This window comes from Astatotilapia calliptera, chromosome 12 (assembly GCF_964374335.1).
Source record: "Astatotilapia calliptera chromosome 12, fAstCal68.1, whole genome shotgun sequence".
Classification (NCBI taxonomy): domain Eukaryota; kingdom Metazoa; phylum Chordata; class Actinopteri; order Cichliformes; family Cichlidae; genus Astatotilapia; species Astatotilapia calliptera.
The window spans coordinates 30,573,797-30,593,167 of NC_137433.1; the positions used below are offsets into that span (position 1 = coordinate 30,573,797).

At 39.8% G+C, this 19,371-nt stretch overlaps 1 protein-coding gene across 1 annotated transcript in view; it reads left to right on the forward strand.

Annotated features, from left to right (window-relative positions):
- LOC113033269 (transmembrane protein 132C) overlaps positions 1–19,371 on the forward strand; it is a 305,934-nt gene that overhangs the window by 228,253 nt on the left and 58,310 nt on the right. Inside the window, exon 6 of the mRNA XM_026186903.2 lies at positions 13,312–13,455. Within this exon, the coding sequence (XP_026042688.2) occupies positions 13,312–13,455 (144 nt within the window). The remainder of the gene's footprint in view (positions 1–13,311; positions 13,456–19,371) is intronic.

Here is a 19,371-nt window from a genome sequence, read left to right on the forward strand (position 1 = left end):
AGGTGTGGAATTGCCACAGGTTTTGGGGATGATCACACAGGAATTAATGATATTAACGAAGTGGTTTGATATAAATAAATTATCATTGAATCTAGATAAAACCAAATTCATGTTATTTGGAAACCAAAAGAAAAACATCAAAGTAGAAATATGTTTTGATAATGTATATTTAGAAAGAGTAAATGAAATAAAATTTCTTGGGGTGATCATTGACCACAAGCTCTGTTGGAAGCCACACATTACTTATGTTCGGGGGAAATTGGCACGGGGCATTGCCGTCCTGGGGAAAGCAAAGCATACAGTGGGGCAAAAAAGTATTTAGTCAGCCACCGATTGTGCAAGTTCCCCCACCTAAAATGATGACAGAGGTCAGTAATTTGCACCAGAGGTACACTTCAACTGTGAGAGACAGAATGTGAAAAAAAAAATCCATGAATCCACATGGTAGGATTTGTAAAGAATTTATTCGTAAATCAGGGTGGAAAATAAGTATTTGGTCAATAACAAAAATACAACTCAATACTTTGTAACATAACCTTTGTTGGCAATAACAGAGGTCAAACGTTTACTATAGGTCTTTACCAGGTTTGCACACACAGTAGCTGGTATTTTGGCCCATTCCTCCATGCAGATCTTCTCGAGAGCAGTGATGTTTTGGGGCTGTCGCCGAGCAACACGGACTTTCAACTCCCGCCACAGATTTTCTATGGGGTTGAGGTCTGGAGACTGGCTAGGCCACTCCAGGACTTTCAAATGCTTCTTACGGAGCCACTCCTTTGTTGCCCGGGCGGTGTGTTTTGGATCATTATCATGTTGGAAGACCCAGCCCGTTTCATCTTCAAAGTTCTCACTGATGGAAGGAGGTTTTGGCTCAAAATCTCACGATACATGGCCCCATTCATTCTGTCCTTAACACGGATCAGTCGTCCTGTCCCCTTGGCAGAAAAACAGCCCCATAGCATGATGTTTCCACCCCCATGCTTCACAGTAGGTATGGTGTTCTTGGGATGCCACTCAGTATTCTTCTTCCTCCAAACACGACGAGTTGAGTTTATATCAAAAAGTTCTACTTTGGTTTCATCTGACCACATGACATTCTCCCAATCCTCTGCTGCATCATCCATGTGCTCTCTGGCAAACTTCAGACGGGCCTGGACATGCACTGGCTTCAGCAGCGGAACACGTCTGGCACTGCGGGATTTGATTCCCTGCCGTTGTAGTGTGTTACTGATGGTGACCTTTGTTACTTTGGTCCCAGCTCTCTGCAGGTCATTCACCAGGTCCCCCCGTGTGGTTCTGGGATCTTTGCTCACCGTTCTCATGGTCATTTTGACCCCACGGGATGAGATCTTGCGTGGAGCCCCAGATCGAGGGAGATTATCAGTGGTCTTGTATGTCTTCCATTTTCTGATGATTGCTCCCACAGTTGATTTTTTCACACCAAGCTGCTTGCCTATTGTAGATTCACTCTTCCCAGTCTGGTGCAGGTCTACAATACTTTTCCTGGTGTCCTTCGAAAGCTCTTTGGTCTTGGCCATGTTGGAGTTTGGAGTCTGACTGTTTGAGGCTGTGGACAGGTGTCTTTTATACAGATGATGAGTTCAAACAGGTGCCATTCATACAGGTAACGAGTGGGGGACAGAAAAGCTTCTTACAGAAGACGTTACAGGTCTGTGAGAGCCAGAGATTTTCCTTGTTTGAGGTGACCAAATACTTATTTTCCACCCTAATTTACGAATAAATTCTTTACAAATCCTACCATGTGGATTCATGGATTTTTTTTTCACATTCTGTCTCTCACAGTTGAAGTGTACCTCTGGTGCAAATTACTGACCTCTGTCATCATTTTAAGTGGGGGAACTTGCACAATCGGTGGCTGACTAAATACTTTTTTGCCCCACTGTATGTTGGATCAGAAAGCACTGCACATTTTATACTGTGCTTTACTACTGCCATATATGAGCTACTGTGTAGAGGTCTGGGGAAACACATTCAAAAGTAACACACAAACAATAACTATAATACAGAAAAGGGCCATTAGATTAATAAATAATGTGGAGTACAGGGACCATACAAATGCACTCTTTGTCAAAATGCAAGCTATTAAATTCCAAGACTTGGTGAAGCTTAAAACAGCGCAAATAATGTATAAAGTAAGAAATAAATTGATTCCAAAAGAAATCTGTAAATTGTTCATAGAAAAAGAAGGTGGGTATAACTTAAGAGGGAAATGGAATTTAAAAATACAAAGTACTAGAACAACTTTAAGAACTACAGGGAGTGCAGAATTATTAGGCAAGTTGTATTTTTGAGGAATAATGTTATTATTGAACAACAACCATGTTCTCAATGAACCCAAAAAAATCATTAATATCAAAGCTGAATGATTTGGAAGTAGTTTTTAGTTTGTTTTTAGTTTTAGCTATTTTAGGGGGATATCTGTATGTGCAGGTGACTATTACTGTGCATAATTATTAGGCAACTTAACAAAAAATAAATATATACCCATTTCAATTATTTATTTTTACCAGTGAAACCAATATAACATCTCCACATTCACAAATATACATTTCTGACATTCAAAAACAAAACAAAAACAAATCAGCGACCAATATAGCCACCTTTCTTTGCAAGGACACTCAAAAGCCTGCCATCCATGGATTCTGTCAGTGTTTTGATCTGTTCACCATCATCATTGCGTGCAGCAGCAACCACAGCCTCCCAGACACTGTTCAGAGAGGTGTACTGTTTTCCCTCCTTGTAAATCTCACATTTGATGATGGACCACAGGTTCTCAATGGGGTTCAGATCAGGTGAACAAGGAGGCCATGTCATTAGTTTTTCTTCTTTTATACCCTTTCTTGCCAGCCACGCTGTGGAGTACTTGGACGCGTGTGATGGAGCATTGTCCTGCATGAAAATCATGTTTTTCTTGAAGGATGCAGACTTCTTCCTGTACCACTGCTTGAAGAAGGTGTCTTCCAGAAACTGGCAGTAGGACTGGGAGTTGAGCTTGACTTCATCCTCAACCCGAAAAGGCCCCACAAGCTCATCTTTGATGATATCAGCCCAAACCAGTACTCCACCTCCACCTTGCTGGCGTCTGAGTCGGACTGGAGCTCTCTGCCCTTTACCAATCCAGCCACGGGCCCATCCATCTGGCCCATCAAGACTCACTCTCATTTCATCAGTCCATAAAACCTATGTGGACAAAATACTCATGCAGCGGCTTTCTGGAAGACACCTTCAAGCAGTATTTTGTCCAGTGGACAAAATACTCATTTGCCTAATAATTCTGCACTCCCTGTATGTCTATCTCAATTGCAGGAGTTAAATTATGGAACAGTCTAACAGAAGAAATAAAAGACAGTAAAAACATAAAACAGTTTAAAGTAAAATATAAAAACCTAATTTTAAATAATTATAAGAATGAAGAAAACGAGGTTAACCCAGGACGGTAATGTTGCTGGTAATGGTGTTGCGGTTCTTTTTCGGTTTTTTTGTTTTGGTTTGTTTGTTTTTCCATAACTTGTGTATCTGCAAATATACACATTCTGTATTTTTCATATGAAAGAAACTATACTGTGGTGGGGCTTGCTAATTTCTTGTTTTTGATTTATGTATGTTTTGCTTTGTTTTGCTTTACTTCATATGTTTCATATGTTGTTTGTTTAATTTAAGACAAAAAAAAAGAATTAAATGAATGAGAGGTAAAACTTGAGGGGGTAGGGACAAATAAGTAAATACTTCAGCCTATTCCTTTTCAAACAAATAATGGAATGATATTTTGTAATGATTGTGAAGGTACATGTTTGAAATGTTTGAAATAAAAATGAACTGAACTGAACTGAGATAGCAAGGAGCAGAGGTCTCAAGGTTGGAAAGTATGTCCACAACAGCTCACGTTTTTGCCACATGTATCACAAACCACGTCTCAGCTGTTTGTGGAGGTAAAATAAGTCCGCACATGACTCCCATTACGCTCAGCCATTGTTGTGAGTGCGCACGCCAAGGGGCTGCAAGACTTTTATACAGCCGTATTTCGCACACGACTATGAAAGCCGGAAGAGGAAGTAGTTCCTTTGACTGTAGACAATAAGAAAGTTATAGTTTCTTTCCACTGTGTTCCTGTTAATGATAAACTATAAATTTACCCTAAATTACTAAAATATCGATATTTTAATGTGAGAATCGATTCTAGAACATAAATGATTGGTATCGGAGGAATCGATATTTCAGGATCGATCCGCACATCACTATTAGTGATGCCTTGGTCAAGATCTGGGAGGAGACTCCCAGGACACTATCCATCATCTTAGTCAGGGCATTTCCTTCACGTTGTCAGCCATGCATAAAAGCAGATGGGGGGTGGGGGGCATACAAACTAATGATTTGCACTACCATTTTGAATTGCTGCAATGACATTTTGGCAAAGTGGACTGGCCTCTTTGGATTAACAAGAGAGAGCGAGGAGGCTCTTAAGGACTGTTTTGAGTCGACTGTGTGGGAGGTGATCTGTGACGACCATGGAGAGGACATCGACAGCCTTACTACATGCATTACTGACTATATTAATTTCTGTGTGGATAACACCGTACCTACCAGGACTGTACGGTGTTTCTCCAACAACAAACCTTGGATTACCCCAGAAATTAAAGCTGTCCTCAAGCAGAAGAGGAGGGCCTTCAAATCCAAAGACAAAGAGGAGTTGAAAAGGGTGCAGAGAGAGTTGAGGGGACTGATAAGGAATGGGAAGGACAGCTACAGGCAGAAGATGGAGAACCAGCTTCAACAAAACAACGTTGGTGAAGTCTGGAGAGGCCTCAGAACCATCTCAGGCCACAAACAGCAGAACTCTCTGCCTGGGAGGGATGTGAGGTGGGCAAATGAACTGAATCATTTCTTCAACAGATTTGATTCAACCATGAGACAGTCTACAACATCGGCTGCAGACTCACCCACCCCCACTGCTGCTGTTCCACCTCTGACACCTCAGACACTTCACACCTCCTCTATTCACCCTGCTCACTCCTCCCCACCCCCAACAACAGCATCCAATACACACTCAACACAAGGCTCCAGCCTGTCTCTCTCAACCACCCAGGTTAGGAGGGAACTGAGGAGGATTAATGGCAAGAAGGCAGCGGGTCCAGATGGCATCAGCTCGAGGGTCGTCAGGTCCTGCGCGGACCAACTGTGTGGGGTGATGGAGCACCTCTTCAACCTGAGCCTGAGGTTGGGAAGAGTCCCACAGCTCTGGAAAACCTCCTGTGTTGTACCAGTGCCAAAGACTTCACGCCCCAAGGACCTCAACAGCTACAGGCCGGTGGCTCTGACATCCCACCTGATGAAGACCCTGGAGCGGTTGGTCCTGGCTCAGCTTCGGCGCCTAACAAGCTCATCACTGGACCCACTTCAGTTTGCCTACCAGCCTGGCATTGGAGCGGATGATGCCGTCATTCACCTCCTACATCGTTCCCTCGCTCACCTGGAGACCGCTGGAAGCACTGTGAGAATCATGTTCTTTGATTTCTCCAGTGCCTTCAACACCATTCTTCCCTCGGTTCTGAAGGACAAGCTGGAGAACTCTGGAGTGGACCATCACCTCACTACCTGGATTTTGGACTACCTCACCGACCGACCACAGTATGTGAGGACTCAGGGCTGTGTGTCGGACAGGGTCGTCTGCAGTACGGGGGCCCCACAGGGAACGGTTCTGGCTCCGTTCCTCTTCACCATCTACACTGCAGACTTCTCCCACAATTCCACCCAGTGCTTCCTGCAGAAGTTCTCTGATGACTCTGCAATAGTCGGCCTCATCACTGATGGGGACGACAAGGAGTACAGAGGACTGACTCAAGACTTTGTGGACTGGTGCCAGCTGAACTACCTCCAGATCAACGCCAGTAAAACCAAGGAGCTGGTGGTAGACTTCCGCAGGCACAAGCATTCTCCACTGCAACCACTGAACATCCAGGGTATGGACATTGAGGCTGTGGACAGCTACAGGTACCTTGGTGTTCATCTGAACAACAGACTGGACTGGACTCATAACTCAGACGCCCTCTACAGGAAAGGGCAGAGCAGGTTGTACCTGGAGGGCCCACTCCTGAAGACCTTCTATGACTCTGTGGTGGCTTCTGCTATCTTTTATGGTGTGGTCTGCTGGGGCGGCAGCATCTCTGCTGGGGACAGGAAGAGACTGAACAGGGTGATCCGAAGGGCCAGCTCTGTTCTAGGATGCCCTCTGGACCCAGTGGAGGTGGTGAGTGACAGGAGAACGGCGGCTAAGCTGTCATCCCTGTTGGACAACATCTCCCACCCCATGCAGCAGACTGTGACAGCACTGAGCAGCTCCTTCAGTGGGAGACTGCGGCACCCACGGTGTGGGACGGAGAGATTTCGCAGGTCTTTCCTCCCCACTGCTGTCAGACTCCATAATAAAGACTTTAACTGAACAAACACACACATCCACACATGTGCAATAACACTAAGTGCAATAATCCTTTCTGGCATCGTTGTATTTTTACTCAGTTGTATATAGCATTCGTATTCTATTTTTATCTTATTGTATATTTTTATTCTATTTTATTCTACTGTATATAGTATATTATTTTATTCTATTCTGTACAGCTGTGTACTGTATTTATTCTTATTGTATTCTAATTTTTGCGTCATAACTTTTGCACTGTCCACTTCCTGCTGTGACAAAACAAATTTCCCACGTGTGGGACTAATAAAGGTTATCTTATCTTAAGCTGATATAGATACATAGATAGGTGTGTGTGTGTGTGTGTGTGTGTGTGTGTGCGTGTGTGTGCGTGTGTTAAACTATATATGTATATTGTAACTGATTTGAATTAGTAGAATTAGTGTGAAAATAAAAAAAGTAGAAATATCCTTAGTATATAATTAAATGTGAGTAAAGAATATTAATATTATCCACGTGTGAAAATTAATTTAAGTAGTTACATGTAAAATACCCCGTAAAGCAATACATACACAGACATGAAAACAAATAGAAATGAGCAAAAAGACATGCACGCACGCACGCACGCACGCACACACACACACACACACACACACACACACACACACACACACACACACACACACACACACACACACACACACAGAATGTCATACCGTTGATGTGTTTAATGGGTCTGTAGTAAATTGCAGCTAAGTGCCTTCAACAAATTTTCCTTCAGCAGCTGAGCCTTGACACACAGTGCATGTGTGTAAGCTCACATTGTTATGCTGAAAATACTTGGCTGGTGGCAGGAATGACGTAATAAATTGGAACAATATATATATATATATATATACACACACACACACACACACACACACACACACACACACACACACGTACGTATATAGTATCGGTAGATTTGTAGACACCTTGTCAAACACAGAGCAGAGATGTCAAATACCTTGTCATTTATATATATATATGTATATATACATATGTGTGTGTGTGTCACCATAGATATGTACAAACTATAAATGTTTCTAGAAAGAGTATATAAACCAAATTCCAGTGCAGCAAAACAACTTCAAAGAACCTCAATTAATGTACAAACCCTGTCTTGACAATGGCATTGGAGCAGAAATATGTTAAACACTAGATTTGCACACATGCACGCCTTTAATGACTTTAATGCTTAATTAACGCTGTATATGTATATATGTATTAAACAGTGTACAGGGTTGTATGACCTAAAATTTGTTTTACTAGCCTTCTGCTGTGGGATTTCGGTGTAGACGCATACATGCATGCAATATCGGCTTTCTGCTTTTCGGCCTTCTGAACTCTGGATGCATAAATATGTACAATAGCAAAAAAAATCTTTTCAGTCTTTCTCTGTTTTCTTTTGTACCACACTTTTTTATATCACAGCAAATATCAAGATGAACAGCGTGGGACTTTTACAGTGACAAATAACAACTGAACATTGATCATGATGGTCTTTGATGATTAAGTGCAACTTCATTGCTCTGACTAAACCAACGCAACTGTTTCTCTGTTGTATTTGTGCAAATACATACACGGAGGAATGAAATTCAATGATTGTATAATGACATGGGAATAGGGTCTGGATCAAATAACATTTGTTAATGGGGATATTGGGTACCTTCCTGATTAAAAGGCCAATTACTCCATTAACTATTCATCCTTTTAACTAAATGACTCATGTCAATAAATGGGATGCCTTTAATGCATTTTTGGGCCATTTGGTTGTTTGCTTTTAGTAAAGCACATGCTTGGTTTGGCCCAAATGTGTCAATATGTGCCTAGCTTTGTAAGTGTGTGCCATGTATTTAATATAGCCAAAGGGCTATAGGCTGATTAAATGACTGCTTTGAATTTAAAACAGTGTCCTGTTGCTTTGGGTATAGAAGAAATTCTATCATGTCTTAGTGTGTTAACATCATTCAGTTTAATGTATTCAAACTCAGAAAGTCATGGATGGCTAGCCCTCATTTGCAATCATGTGACATGATTTTGTTTTTTCATTTTTACAGGTAAAGGCACCAAACACAGTCTGTTTTCTTTATACTGATAAAATTGTTCCTTCAAAATAAAAGAACAAGTAGACTTGCTGCAGAACCCTTTCTTACTCTTCTAGTAAAATGGACTGTAGTGTATGATGCATTTATTTCCCAAAAATAGAAATTTAAATTCTTTAAGGGCAGTAGCAGAAGGAACGGGGTGGGTGAGGGTGGGGGAAGGGGGTGGATGGGACTTATGCCACAGGGTTTGCAAGACTGTGGTTAGAGGTCAAAAAAAGTGCAAACGGATGACAAGAGTTGTATATGTTCCAAAAATGTCCCCCAAATAAGAAACTTGACAATTTAAGAAATGAAGAGAATAGCCGATAGGGTAGATATGTTGTCATTTATATGTGTGTTTTTAAGCATGTGTTAATATCTTTGTGTTAATTGTTTGTCTGTATTTTCATTTTGATGGAAAGAAATTCTGGTATTTTATGTGTGAGTGTGTGTAAAAAGGAGAGAGACGGAAAGAGAGTGGGTGAAGATCAGCAGAGGAGAAGTAAGGAGAGTCAGAAAGAGAAATGCTTACAAACCCATATTGTAAGTTGGAATTGAATTTATACAGAAGAGCAAAATGCTCACATTTTTTACTGTGTCAACTATTTTGCTCTTTGTGTGTGTGTGTTACTGATGGGTGGTCTCGCTCTAGTTGCTTCACTTGAAGTTGCACATTCTCACACGCATGCATGCATGGCTAAACTTTGCTGAGGAGGGAGGCCGTTCCCTAGACTTTAGTTTTTCTTTGTAACATGCACATACAAACATATTTGTCAGTGCATAGGTTTAAGTGCACACACACACACACACACACAGTCTCTTGCTCCCTCTTGCCAAATATGTGTATATATGTGTACATGAGTGAGACTCTTATGCATAAACAGACACACATACCCATGCACAGGTGTTGTCAGGAACCTACATGAAATCACACAAAAACGCATTCATTCATACATACAAATACTTGCCACATTTACCACCCATTCACACACTTGCTCTGAGCTTATCTCAGTGCAGTGTGCAGCGGCTTTTGAAGGCAGTAGGGGAGCCAGTTGTTGACGAGCCACTTAATAATTCCCATGGACAGGCATGAAATTCTTTCCTTTTCTTTCTCTGGCTCTTTTTCTGTCTCCTTTACAGTTGCTCTAATATCCCTCTTCGTGTTATGTTTTATCTGCTAATTTTCACATTCTCTATTTTCTGAAAATTTGTTCTCATTCATTCATTTTTCTGTTTTCTCTATTTTTGCATCTTTTTACTTTTTGTTCTGACAAAATTTCTTTTGAAAAATGTATGGACTATATTTTTTGTCAAAAACACAGTGTCCAACAGTGCTGTTTCATATTGCAGATTGCATAATGACCAGGTAAGGGTTTTTTTTCTGTTTGAGGTCTTTCTTCCCCATACACGCTCTGAAATGATACCTTCAATCTCTTTCTGTTTCTGGAGAGAGGAAATCCAATGAGTAAGGCTCTTTTTTTGCTGACACATTGTTAAGTTTAGTTTGAGTTTGGTGGTATGTAATGGTGACTATATATGTTATGACATGTCCTTATACTCTCAAAAAGAATGAAAAGCTTTAGCCTTATCCTGCCAATTCTATTTCTTTCAATAGCTTTCACACAGACCAAGAGAAATTTTACAAACCCTTATCACTCCAGTCAGTTTGAGACACTAATAGCAGATGCAGCAGATGCAGCAATAGTTCCCATGTCATCAAAACACATATTCATGAATAGAACAAACACTATAAGATATTTGCATAATGCAGAGCTAGCTTAGCTCGCCCTCAAACAAAGAATGAGTATTCTCACTTAACTCGTAATTTCTGTTTCTGCTAAGCTAAAAATACAGGTGAAAATTCAAACACCTCCACGGACAGTGGAACTGAAGACCCGGTGGATTTGTTTCATTTATGATGGCAATAGGAAAATCCTTAGCATATTGCACAGCCAGTGAGACTAAAATTAGCATGAGATTTAATTGTATAGATACAGGACAGAGGTTTGTCAAAATGTTAATGCTCAGGGAAAATTAAACTCAGGTCAGTTTGATACTGTATGTAACAAAGGATTAAATCATTTCAAAAATCTTGAAATTTGAAAGTCACTAGTAAAATATAGTTAAATAAAGAGTAAAGCACTTTTCTTTCTCTGAAATTACATAATGCTTTATAAGGTATCAACTACCTAAAATACGCATTAAAATGTCTGTTTGGAAAGACTGGGAGTCAACTTGTGCCAGATTTTCCGTGACTTCTTTTTTCTCAAGATGTCCACTTCTTAACTATCCTAGTAAGGTAAACTTTAAAAACATCAAATATTTAAGATAAGATAAGATAAGATAGAACTTTATTAATCCCTCGGGTGGGTTCCTCTGGGAAATTCGACTTCCAAAAAAAGCACAGCAACGACCGAAGTTACAGTTACAGAACTGTTATATATATATACACACACACACACACACACACACACACACACACACACACACACACATATATAAATACAGAGACAAATATAAATAAAATATACAAAGGGGATAAATAGAATAAATAGGAATAAAAAATAAAAATACAAGTGAATTGCACATTTCAAGTATTGAGTCTATTGCACTGTTGACTATTTACAAAAAGTATTGCACAAGGTATTGTACAGTGAGGTGCAGAGGCACTGCAGCTTAGTTGTTCCCCCCTCCTTTGTCCACCTGTTTCCCCTCCCTCTCCCCTCCAGAGAGGAGTTAAACAGTCTGATGGCGTGTGGGACAAAGGAGTTTTTAAGTCTGTTAGTTCTTGTCTTGGGGAGAAGCAACCTGTCACTGAACAGACTCTTCTGATTGTTTATGGCCGTGTGCAGAGGATGCCCAGCATTGTCCATAATGTCCATCAGTTTCTTTAGTGTCCTTTTCTCTGCCACTGTCACCAGAGTGTCCAGCTTCATGCCGACCACAGAGCTAGCCCTCCTGATCAGTTTCTCCAGCCTGGATGAGTCCCTCTTTGCTGTGCTGCTCCCCCAGCACACCACAGCATAGAAAAGTACTCCAGCAACCACTGACTGGTAAAACATCCTCAGGAGCTTCCTGCAGATGTTAAAAGACCTCAGCCTCCTGAGGAAGTACAGTCGGCTTTGGGCTTTTTTATACAGGTGCTCTGTGTTGCATGACCAGTCCAGTTTATTGTCCACCCACAGCCCGAGGTACTTGTACTTGTTGACCTTTTTTACAGGATAATGTGAATAACTGGCTTTATTTCTATACCATAGCTGGATATTCCTCTAGAAGATGCACGCACACATAATTGTGACTGTGCCAAATCAAATAACTGTATCATAGCCTTGCTCTAAGTTTAACTGTTTCATCATCATTCAAATGTTGGCAAGTCCCGTTTTTGTGCCTATAGTATAAAAAGCAGAGATATAAACGTAGTATTTATGGCACTACTGTGGCGAGTGCCTCAGGATACTGCACACATTTTATCATACATATATATAGACATACAGAAAAACAGACACATTATCTACTGTTCTGGTTATTTTATAAAGCCCATCTGCTGCTTCTTCCACCTCAGGGCAGATAAAGAATATTATTGCTGGTTACCTGTGCGTAAACAGTGTTTTTATTAAATGGGATTGTGTGTGGATCAAAAGTCCTATTCGTGTGTGTGTGTGTGTGTGTGTGTGTGTGTGTGTGTGTGTGTGTGACATCTTATTCTACTTATTTAGTTGCACTTATTTTCGATACAGTACACAGAATTTGCCTCTGAGCTTGAAACTGTTTCTGAGCAATGTTGTTCCTTTATAGTGAATAAAATGGCCTAAACTAAATATCAGAGATTTATTCTCTGTTTCTTCTTCATCTTCTCTGCTGGCATCATGTATATTGAGCTTAATTACACTGGTGTCAAATTACAGACACATATACATACTTCCCATCCAGACACAGGGGCACAGAACAGTACTCTGTAATCAGGCTCGTGTGTGTGTGTGTGTGTGTGTGTGTTGGTGGTGATAAATGCCCCCTTGGAAACTCAATGCCAAATAATCAAGATTGACACTGGCACACAGTGTTCTGAGGTGTGCATGTATGCTGGTTTGTTTGTACTATTTTTATTCAAAGGATTTAATCAAATGTAATCATGCTGATTACAATAATCACAAGGTTTATAATCACCTTTTCCCCTCTCTCTCTCTTCCTTTTAAAAACTCTCCATCGTCTCCACACAGTGGTTCTTCCTCTTTCTCCTCCTGCATCTTTCACCATCATCAGTAAAGTCTTACTTTTCATGTACTTTGAGTATAGCATGTCAAAGTTTGGGTGGGAGTTTAGTTTGAAGCTCTGATAATGCCTGGTGGCTTATTATTAACACCGGCATAAATTTCAGGTTTCCCCAGCATATCATCTCAGCTGTCTAATTGAAAGACAGTGCTGTGCTGGGTCTTATCCTGTATATTAAAAGTAGATAAAAATAATGTGGAAACACATGCACACATGTTAAATCCACACAGAAAGCCCCAGAGTCGAACCTTGGAGCTTCTTGCTGAGGGCAGTGCTAGCTCTTTCATCTCAAGTTTCAACAAAATTATTTGAGAAAAATGACATTTGACGTAATTTAAAATGTCGAATGATTTTATATATATATATATTAGTATTTAATCTAAATAATATACTGTTTTGAGTTTTATTCCTGCATGTACCAACCGCCAACTATATCGAGCGACATGAACTTCAGGGCTCATGAAATTTTTTTCCTTCCCTCTACAGGACACAGAGATTGTGAATACAGCCATTCTAACCGGTCGACATGTTGCAGTGCCAATCAAAGTGGTTACTGTGGAAAGCGATGGGCAGGTGAGGGAGGTGGACGACTCTATCACCTGCAGCTCAACAGATGTGGATGTGGTTAAGGTAAGCATCCATAATAAGCACAGTGAAATGCTCATGTGTAAATTATAGAAATAGTTTTATGTAATAAACTTCACAAAAGGTGAGAACCTAAAATACCAATGCATTTTAAGACACAAGGAACCAAGAATTTGTGTATTTGTGTGATATGGAATTGAACAAACACACATCTTGCTGCCTAAACTCTAGTATACCAATATACTCATATAAAACAGATAATACACAAGGAAAAAACCAAACTGTGAGGAGATAGATTTCTTTGCATAAATTATCTCCAATCTATCTTCAATTATGACTGTAATCCAAAGTCTTTGAGGACTCGCGTTGTTCTTTTATAAAAGAGCACTAGTGTGTTCAGGCTTTTCTTTCTTAAATCTTGTTTGATTGAATGGCAGTGATCAGATGCTGATATGGGATTCTTGCACTTATCTGCCTAAAAAATTTTTTTTGGTTTAAAGGACAGTTTAATCATAAAAGGGAGCCGGCTAAACTGATATGAGTTTCCTAGTTAAGCTGCAATTACTAAGCTATGGTTACACGTAAGCCGTATCGCAGGGATAAATGGTTTCGTATGGGTTTCCATTTTTTCACCTTCCAGACATCAGGAAAAATGGTTTGCTTGCAGGTCACATACATATAAGTATTCCAGACCTTCACATCTGTTGATTAAAAATTGCCAGGCGGAACATTCTTATAAATAAGGTTTCCCTTCAGATTTGGTGTTATTTACCAAAGCACAATGTAAAAAAAAAAGGAAAGAAAAAACAAACACACCCATAGTTACTTGTTGGAATATTAATTCTTTGCTGTTTCTACATTGCTTCGATCTGAACTGTCCTACTTTCAATGGAATAATTAGATTTTTTTTTTAAACCACTCATTGAATATAATGCATTAGAATCACAATACTTTATTGATCCCTAAGGAAATTATGATGCATCTTGTATAATTACATGTCTATCTTTTGTATGTGCGCAAGGATTAAAAAAATGCCCTGACTCATTGAGGATATAGCATAAGGATATCTTGACCACAAGTAGCACAGTATGACTCACACCCAATTCACTTACTGCATTCAATATTCATGAGACAACTAAAACTTTGATTAAATTACTATAATTTTTTTTAAAAGAAATGTAGGCGGTTCTATAAGCACAAAAACCTATTTTTATATTATATAGACTTTGTATTCAATTTCAATTAAGTTCAGTTTTATTCATATAGCACCAAGTCACAACAACAGTGACCTTGGGTGGCTTTATATTGTAAGGTAAAGACCCTACAGTTTCTGTCACATGTATCATGCTTTTTCTTGACTCTGTAATAATTTAATACTTTCTGAGTAATGCCTTCCACAACAGGGTACAGGTAATCTGGAGCAGCTGTTAGAATGATACTATGACCGGTGTCTGTCTATGGCAATCTTAAGCTGAATCCCGTTCCGTTACACTTGGAACTGAACCTGGGATGGAAGGGCCAGCTTAAGCCTTAAGTGGCTTTCCCATACAAGCTGGATACACAACCACCACACTAATTAATAAACAAGTATTTCCTTTACAAAAACAAGCCAGTACCAAGGAATAAGGATTGATTCCTCTGGCACTACACTCCCCGTGCCCTCGGGGCCTAAAATGAAACACATCCTCTCTGTGACAGTTTCAATATGAAGCCAATTTCCTGGTACAAGCCGACAGGAGTGGTGCTGTTTAACTACAATCAATAACAACACAGGGAAAATGGAAAGTACTCATTCAAATAGATGTAATGTTAGTGTTTTGCTATATGTGTGTGGTGGGTAGGTATACCACATCTAGATGTTACAGACAACCGTATAGTACAAGCACAAATAAATATTTAAACAGCTATTACTGAGAAAGAAACACAGCTCTGTGTTTAAAAAAACAGACTGCTGTCCTACCTTGGTGTAGTTTCAGCTGGGGTCAAAGGGTTATCACCAGAGATGGGCAGTAACGCGTTACTTGTAACGCGTTACTGTAATCTGATTACTTTTTTCAAGTAACGAGTAAAGTAAGGGATTACTATTGCAAAATCGGTAATTAGATTACCGTTACTTTCCCGTAGGAACGCTGCGTTACTGCGTTACTAAAACCGTGATTTTTTTTGCGAGAATGTCTCATGACAGTGACGTAAGCAAGTGCGACGTTGGTGACAGCAGCTGTGTGCAGATCAACAATGGATAATATATCGAGTGCGGGAGAGAGTATGAGCATGCAGCGTTTAAAGTGTGGAAGTACTGACCTTACTTTGAGTTTGATTCCATAAAAAGTGACAAAAACATTAGCGTCCATCGTGCGTGGGAAGAAAACTTCTTTTTACAGCGAAAAAAACCCCTAAACTTCCGAGCAAGCACCGAGTAGCTACGACGTAATGGGAAACTCACAGAGACACTCGCGCAGATTCTTCAACTGACCGCAGCACACCTACACCAGGGTAACCCTCCGCCTACCCTGCTCCTGCTTTACAGGTGAAAATAGAGCAAAAGGACCGCTGAGTCTTTGACTTTATTTATTTTCTGCTGTGTTTTACTTGCATCTGTTTGAAAGAGTGAGTGAAAACACAAAAAATATTTTATTTTATGTGCTGGAATGTGTAGAAAATAGGTTTAAATGTTAAACTAATTTATTCAAGTCAGAGAATGTTGCATATAATTAAATGTTTTGCTTGATGCATAAAGTTAAAAGATTAAAACTGATAAAACAAGTTAAAAAAAGAGACTTTTCCATTTGATTACATTTTGTATGATGGATTATGCAGAAAAAGTAGAATTGGGCTGAAAGATCTATCACTTTATCACCTCTTCAGGTTGTAAATCGTGTTTTTAAAAAGTAACTAAGTAACTAAGTAACTAAATAATTAATTACTTTTGAAAATAAGTAATCAGTAAAGTAACGGGATTACTTTTTGGGGGGGAGTAATCAGTAATTAATTACTGATTACTTTTTTCAAGTAACTTGACCAACACTGGTTATCACTACAGCTTGACCACAGAAGGTCAAACTTCAAGGTCAAAATTAGTTTAATAATACTGTAAGTAACCATTTTACAAGGTCTTATTACAGGGCTTACTAGGACCAGCTAAGTCATAAACCAGCATCTAACCACACATGAAAACACAATATTTTGTTTTTATACTCCTACTTTGGTGTGAAAAACACTATCTACCCAACGGCAGGTAGGGACTGTTACCTTTGAACAGAGCTGTGTTAGTTGTTTGTGTTTCCTGTAAACAAACAGCAAAGCAGAGGCTCATCTGTCCCACTATCAGAGAGAAATAAAGAATGTTCCAGAAAATGTTGATCATCAAGGCATTTCTCACCCACATTCAATGGAACCTTCAAAATTAGATAGTTTTCTCTATCATTTATGATTTATCTTGAAATAAAGCCGATGGCCATGGCAGCTTTTGAAATGGGGCACAGTGCATTAGCAATTGAAGCAATGCTCGTCATAGCACTCTGGGAGTTGCCGCACACATACTGTATGATGCACACTTCTGGTGAAGCTTTTAAAATTCTTTTATAGGTTTGAAGCTTCTGCAGTAATAAATGTCAGTGTAGCACTACATCAAATTTCTCCACTTTAACTTTATTCTTGATTTAGAAGAATAATAAAGTATAAATTCTTAAGGGAGAAAATGTTTCTGTGGGGTTTTTTTTTTTGTCTTAGTTGGAGGCAATAAGCTCAGAAAGATTAGATTTCCATTTGGTTTTACATCAGATTCTATTAACTTACCTTTTTGTATAATTACTTATTGTAGATAAATGTTTGCAGGGGGAATTGCACAGCACCCTTTACTGATTACCTGAATATATGGAAATGAATGTATGGGAATTACTTGGTGAACATATTCCTGGCTGCAGTGTAATGCTGTTTCCTTGAATTTAATGCATTTATCTTTGATAACAATAATAAAAAAAAACCCTGTGATGTACTACCTCGATAGTTTCCCTCCTCTTCAACCCTCGCTTTCCTTTCCTGCATTCTCTTTCAGTGTAAACTATCTTGTTAAGGTATCTTCAGATGCCGTCACTTGTGATGTGTGTACGTGTATGAGTTGCTGTTGTTGATACAGCAGTATGTGTAGGTCGGTGGTGTCAAAGCTAGTAGGGGACAAATAGGGGACAAGCGCACGCATACACACAAATTAGTACCATTATCCTGACCTCACGCAAAACAAGGAGGGGAAAGGAGGAAAGATGGGATGAAGAGTGGTGAGAAGATGACAAATGGATCAATGAGGAGAGGAAAGGAGAGTAGAGAAAGAACATGAATGTAGAGACTGCAAAGAAGGAAAGATGTTAGTAATGCAGAGGAAAGGAGAGAAGAAAATGATAGCAATGAGTGGAAAAAGAAAGAGGTTTACTGATTTAAAACTTAAAAATGCAGAAACATTTATATCCATAAGAACAACTGACTGCTAAATCAGGATCTGCCAGTTATGCGAGCCAACTAAAAGCTCTAAAACCTGTTCTTTATATGATTAAAGCTTACACTATTTCCAGAGATAACATCATGGTAACAGACTAACTTAAAATGAATTTGTTACACTTACATGTTTTGTCTTAGAAACTAGAATAAAGTAGCCTGTAATAAAATAAAAGCAAGACACATCCTAATAAGATAAGATAAGATAACCTTTATTAGTCCCACACGTGGGAAATTTGTTTTGTCACAGCAGGAAGTGGACAGTGCAAAAGTTATGACGCAAAAATTAGAATACAATAAGAATAAATACAGTACACAGCTGTACAGAATAGAATAAAATAATATACTATATACAGTAGAATAAAATAGAATAAAAATATACAATAAGATAAAAATAGAATACGAATGCTATATACAACTGAGTAAAAATACAACGATGCCAGAAAAGATTATTGCACTTAGTGTTATTGCACATGTGTGGATGTGTGTGTTTGTTCAGTTAAAGTCTTTGTTGTGGAGTCTGACAGCAGTGGGGAGGAAAGACCTGCGAAATCTCTCCGTCCCACACCGTGGGTGCCGCAGTCTCCCACTGAAGGAGCTGCTCAGTGCTGTCACAGTCTGCTGCATGGGGTGGGAGACGTTGTCCAACAGGGATGACAGCTTAGCCGCCATTCTCTTGTCACTCACCACCTCCACTGGGTCCAGAGGGCATCCTAGAACAGAGCTGGCCCTTCGGATCACCCTGTTCAGTCTCTTCCTGTCCCCAGCAGAGATGCTGCCGCCCCAGCAGACCACACCATAAAAGATAGCAGAAGCCACCACAGAGTCATAGAAGGTCTTCAGGAGTGGGCCCTCCACCCCAAACGACCTGAGTCTCCGCAGCAGGTACAGCCTGCTCTGCCCTTTCCTGTAGAGGGCGTCTGAGTTATGAGTCCAGTCCAGTCTGTTGTTCAGATGAACACCAAGGTACCTGTAGCTGTCCACAGCCTCAATGTCCATACCCTGGATGTTCAGTGGTTGCAGTGGAGAATGCTTGTGCCTGCGGAAGTCTACCACCAGCTCCTTGGGCATTTAGTACAAGTAGAGAGGCAGAAGCAGAAGAAAACTATCAGACTTCCTTCCTGTATCCTTCCTATAGTTCTCCTTGTTTTATATTCAGGTGCAGTGATAGCATTTAAGCTCACCTCCTTAAAAATTGTCCTTCTCTCTCTATTTTAAATTTGATGTGCACATCCATTGACAAGAATAGCTTTATGACCTTCAGAAAACAGTATCTGATTGATGCCTGGTTTCTCTAAGCTGTAATGAAGGACTTCAACTACAGGCTCCACTATACATGAAAAACAGTAACACTTCACAGTAGTGCCATAAATACTACGTTGATATCTCTGCTTTTTATACTATAGTCACAAAAACAGGACTTGCCAACATTTGAATGATGATGAAACGGTTAAACTTAGAGCAAGGCTATGA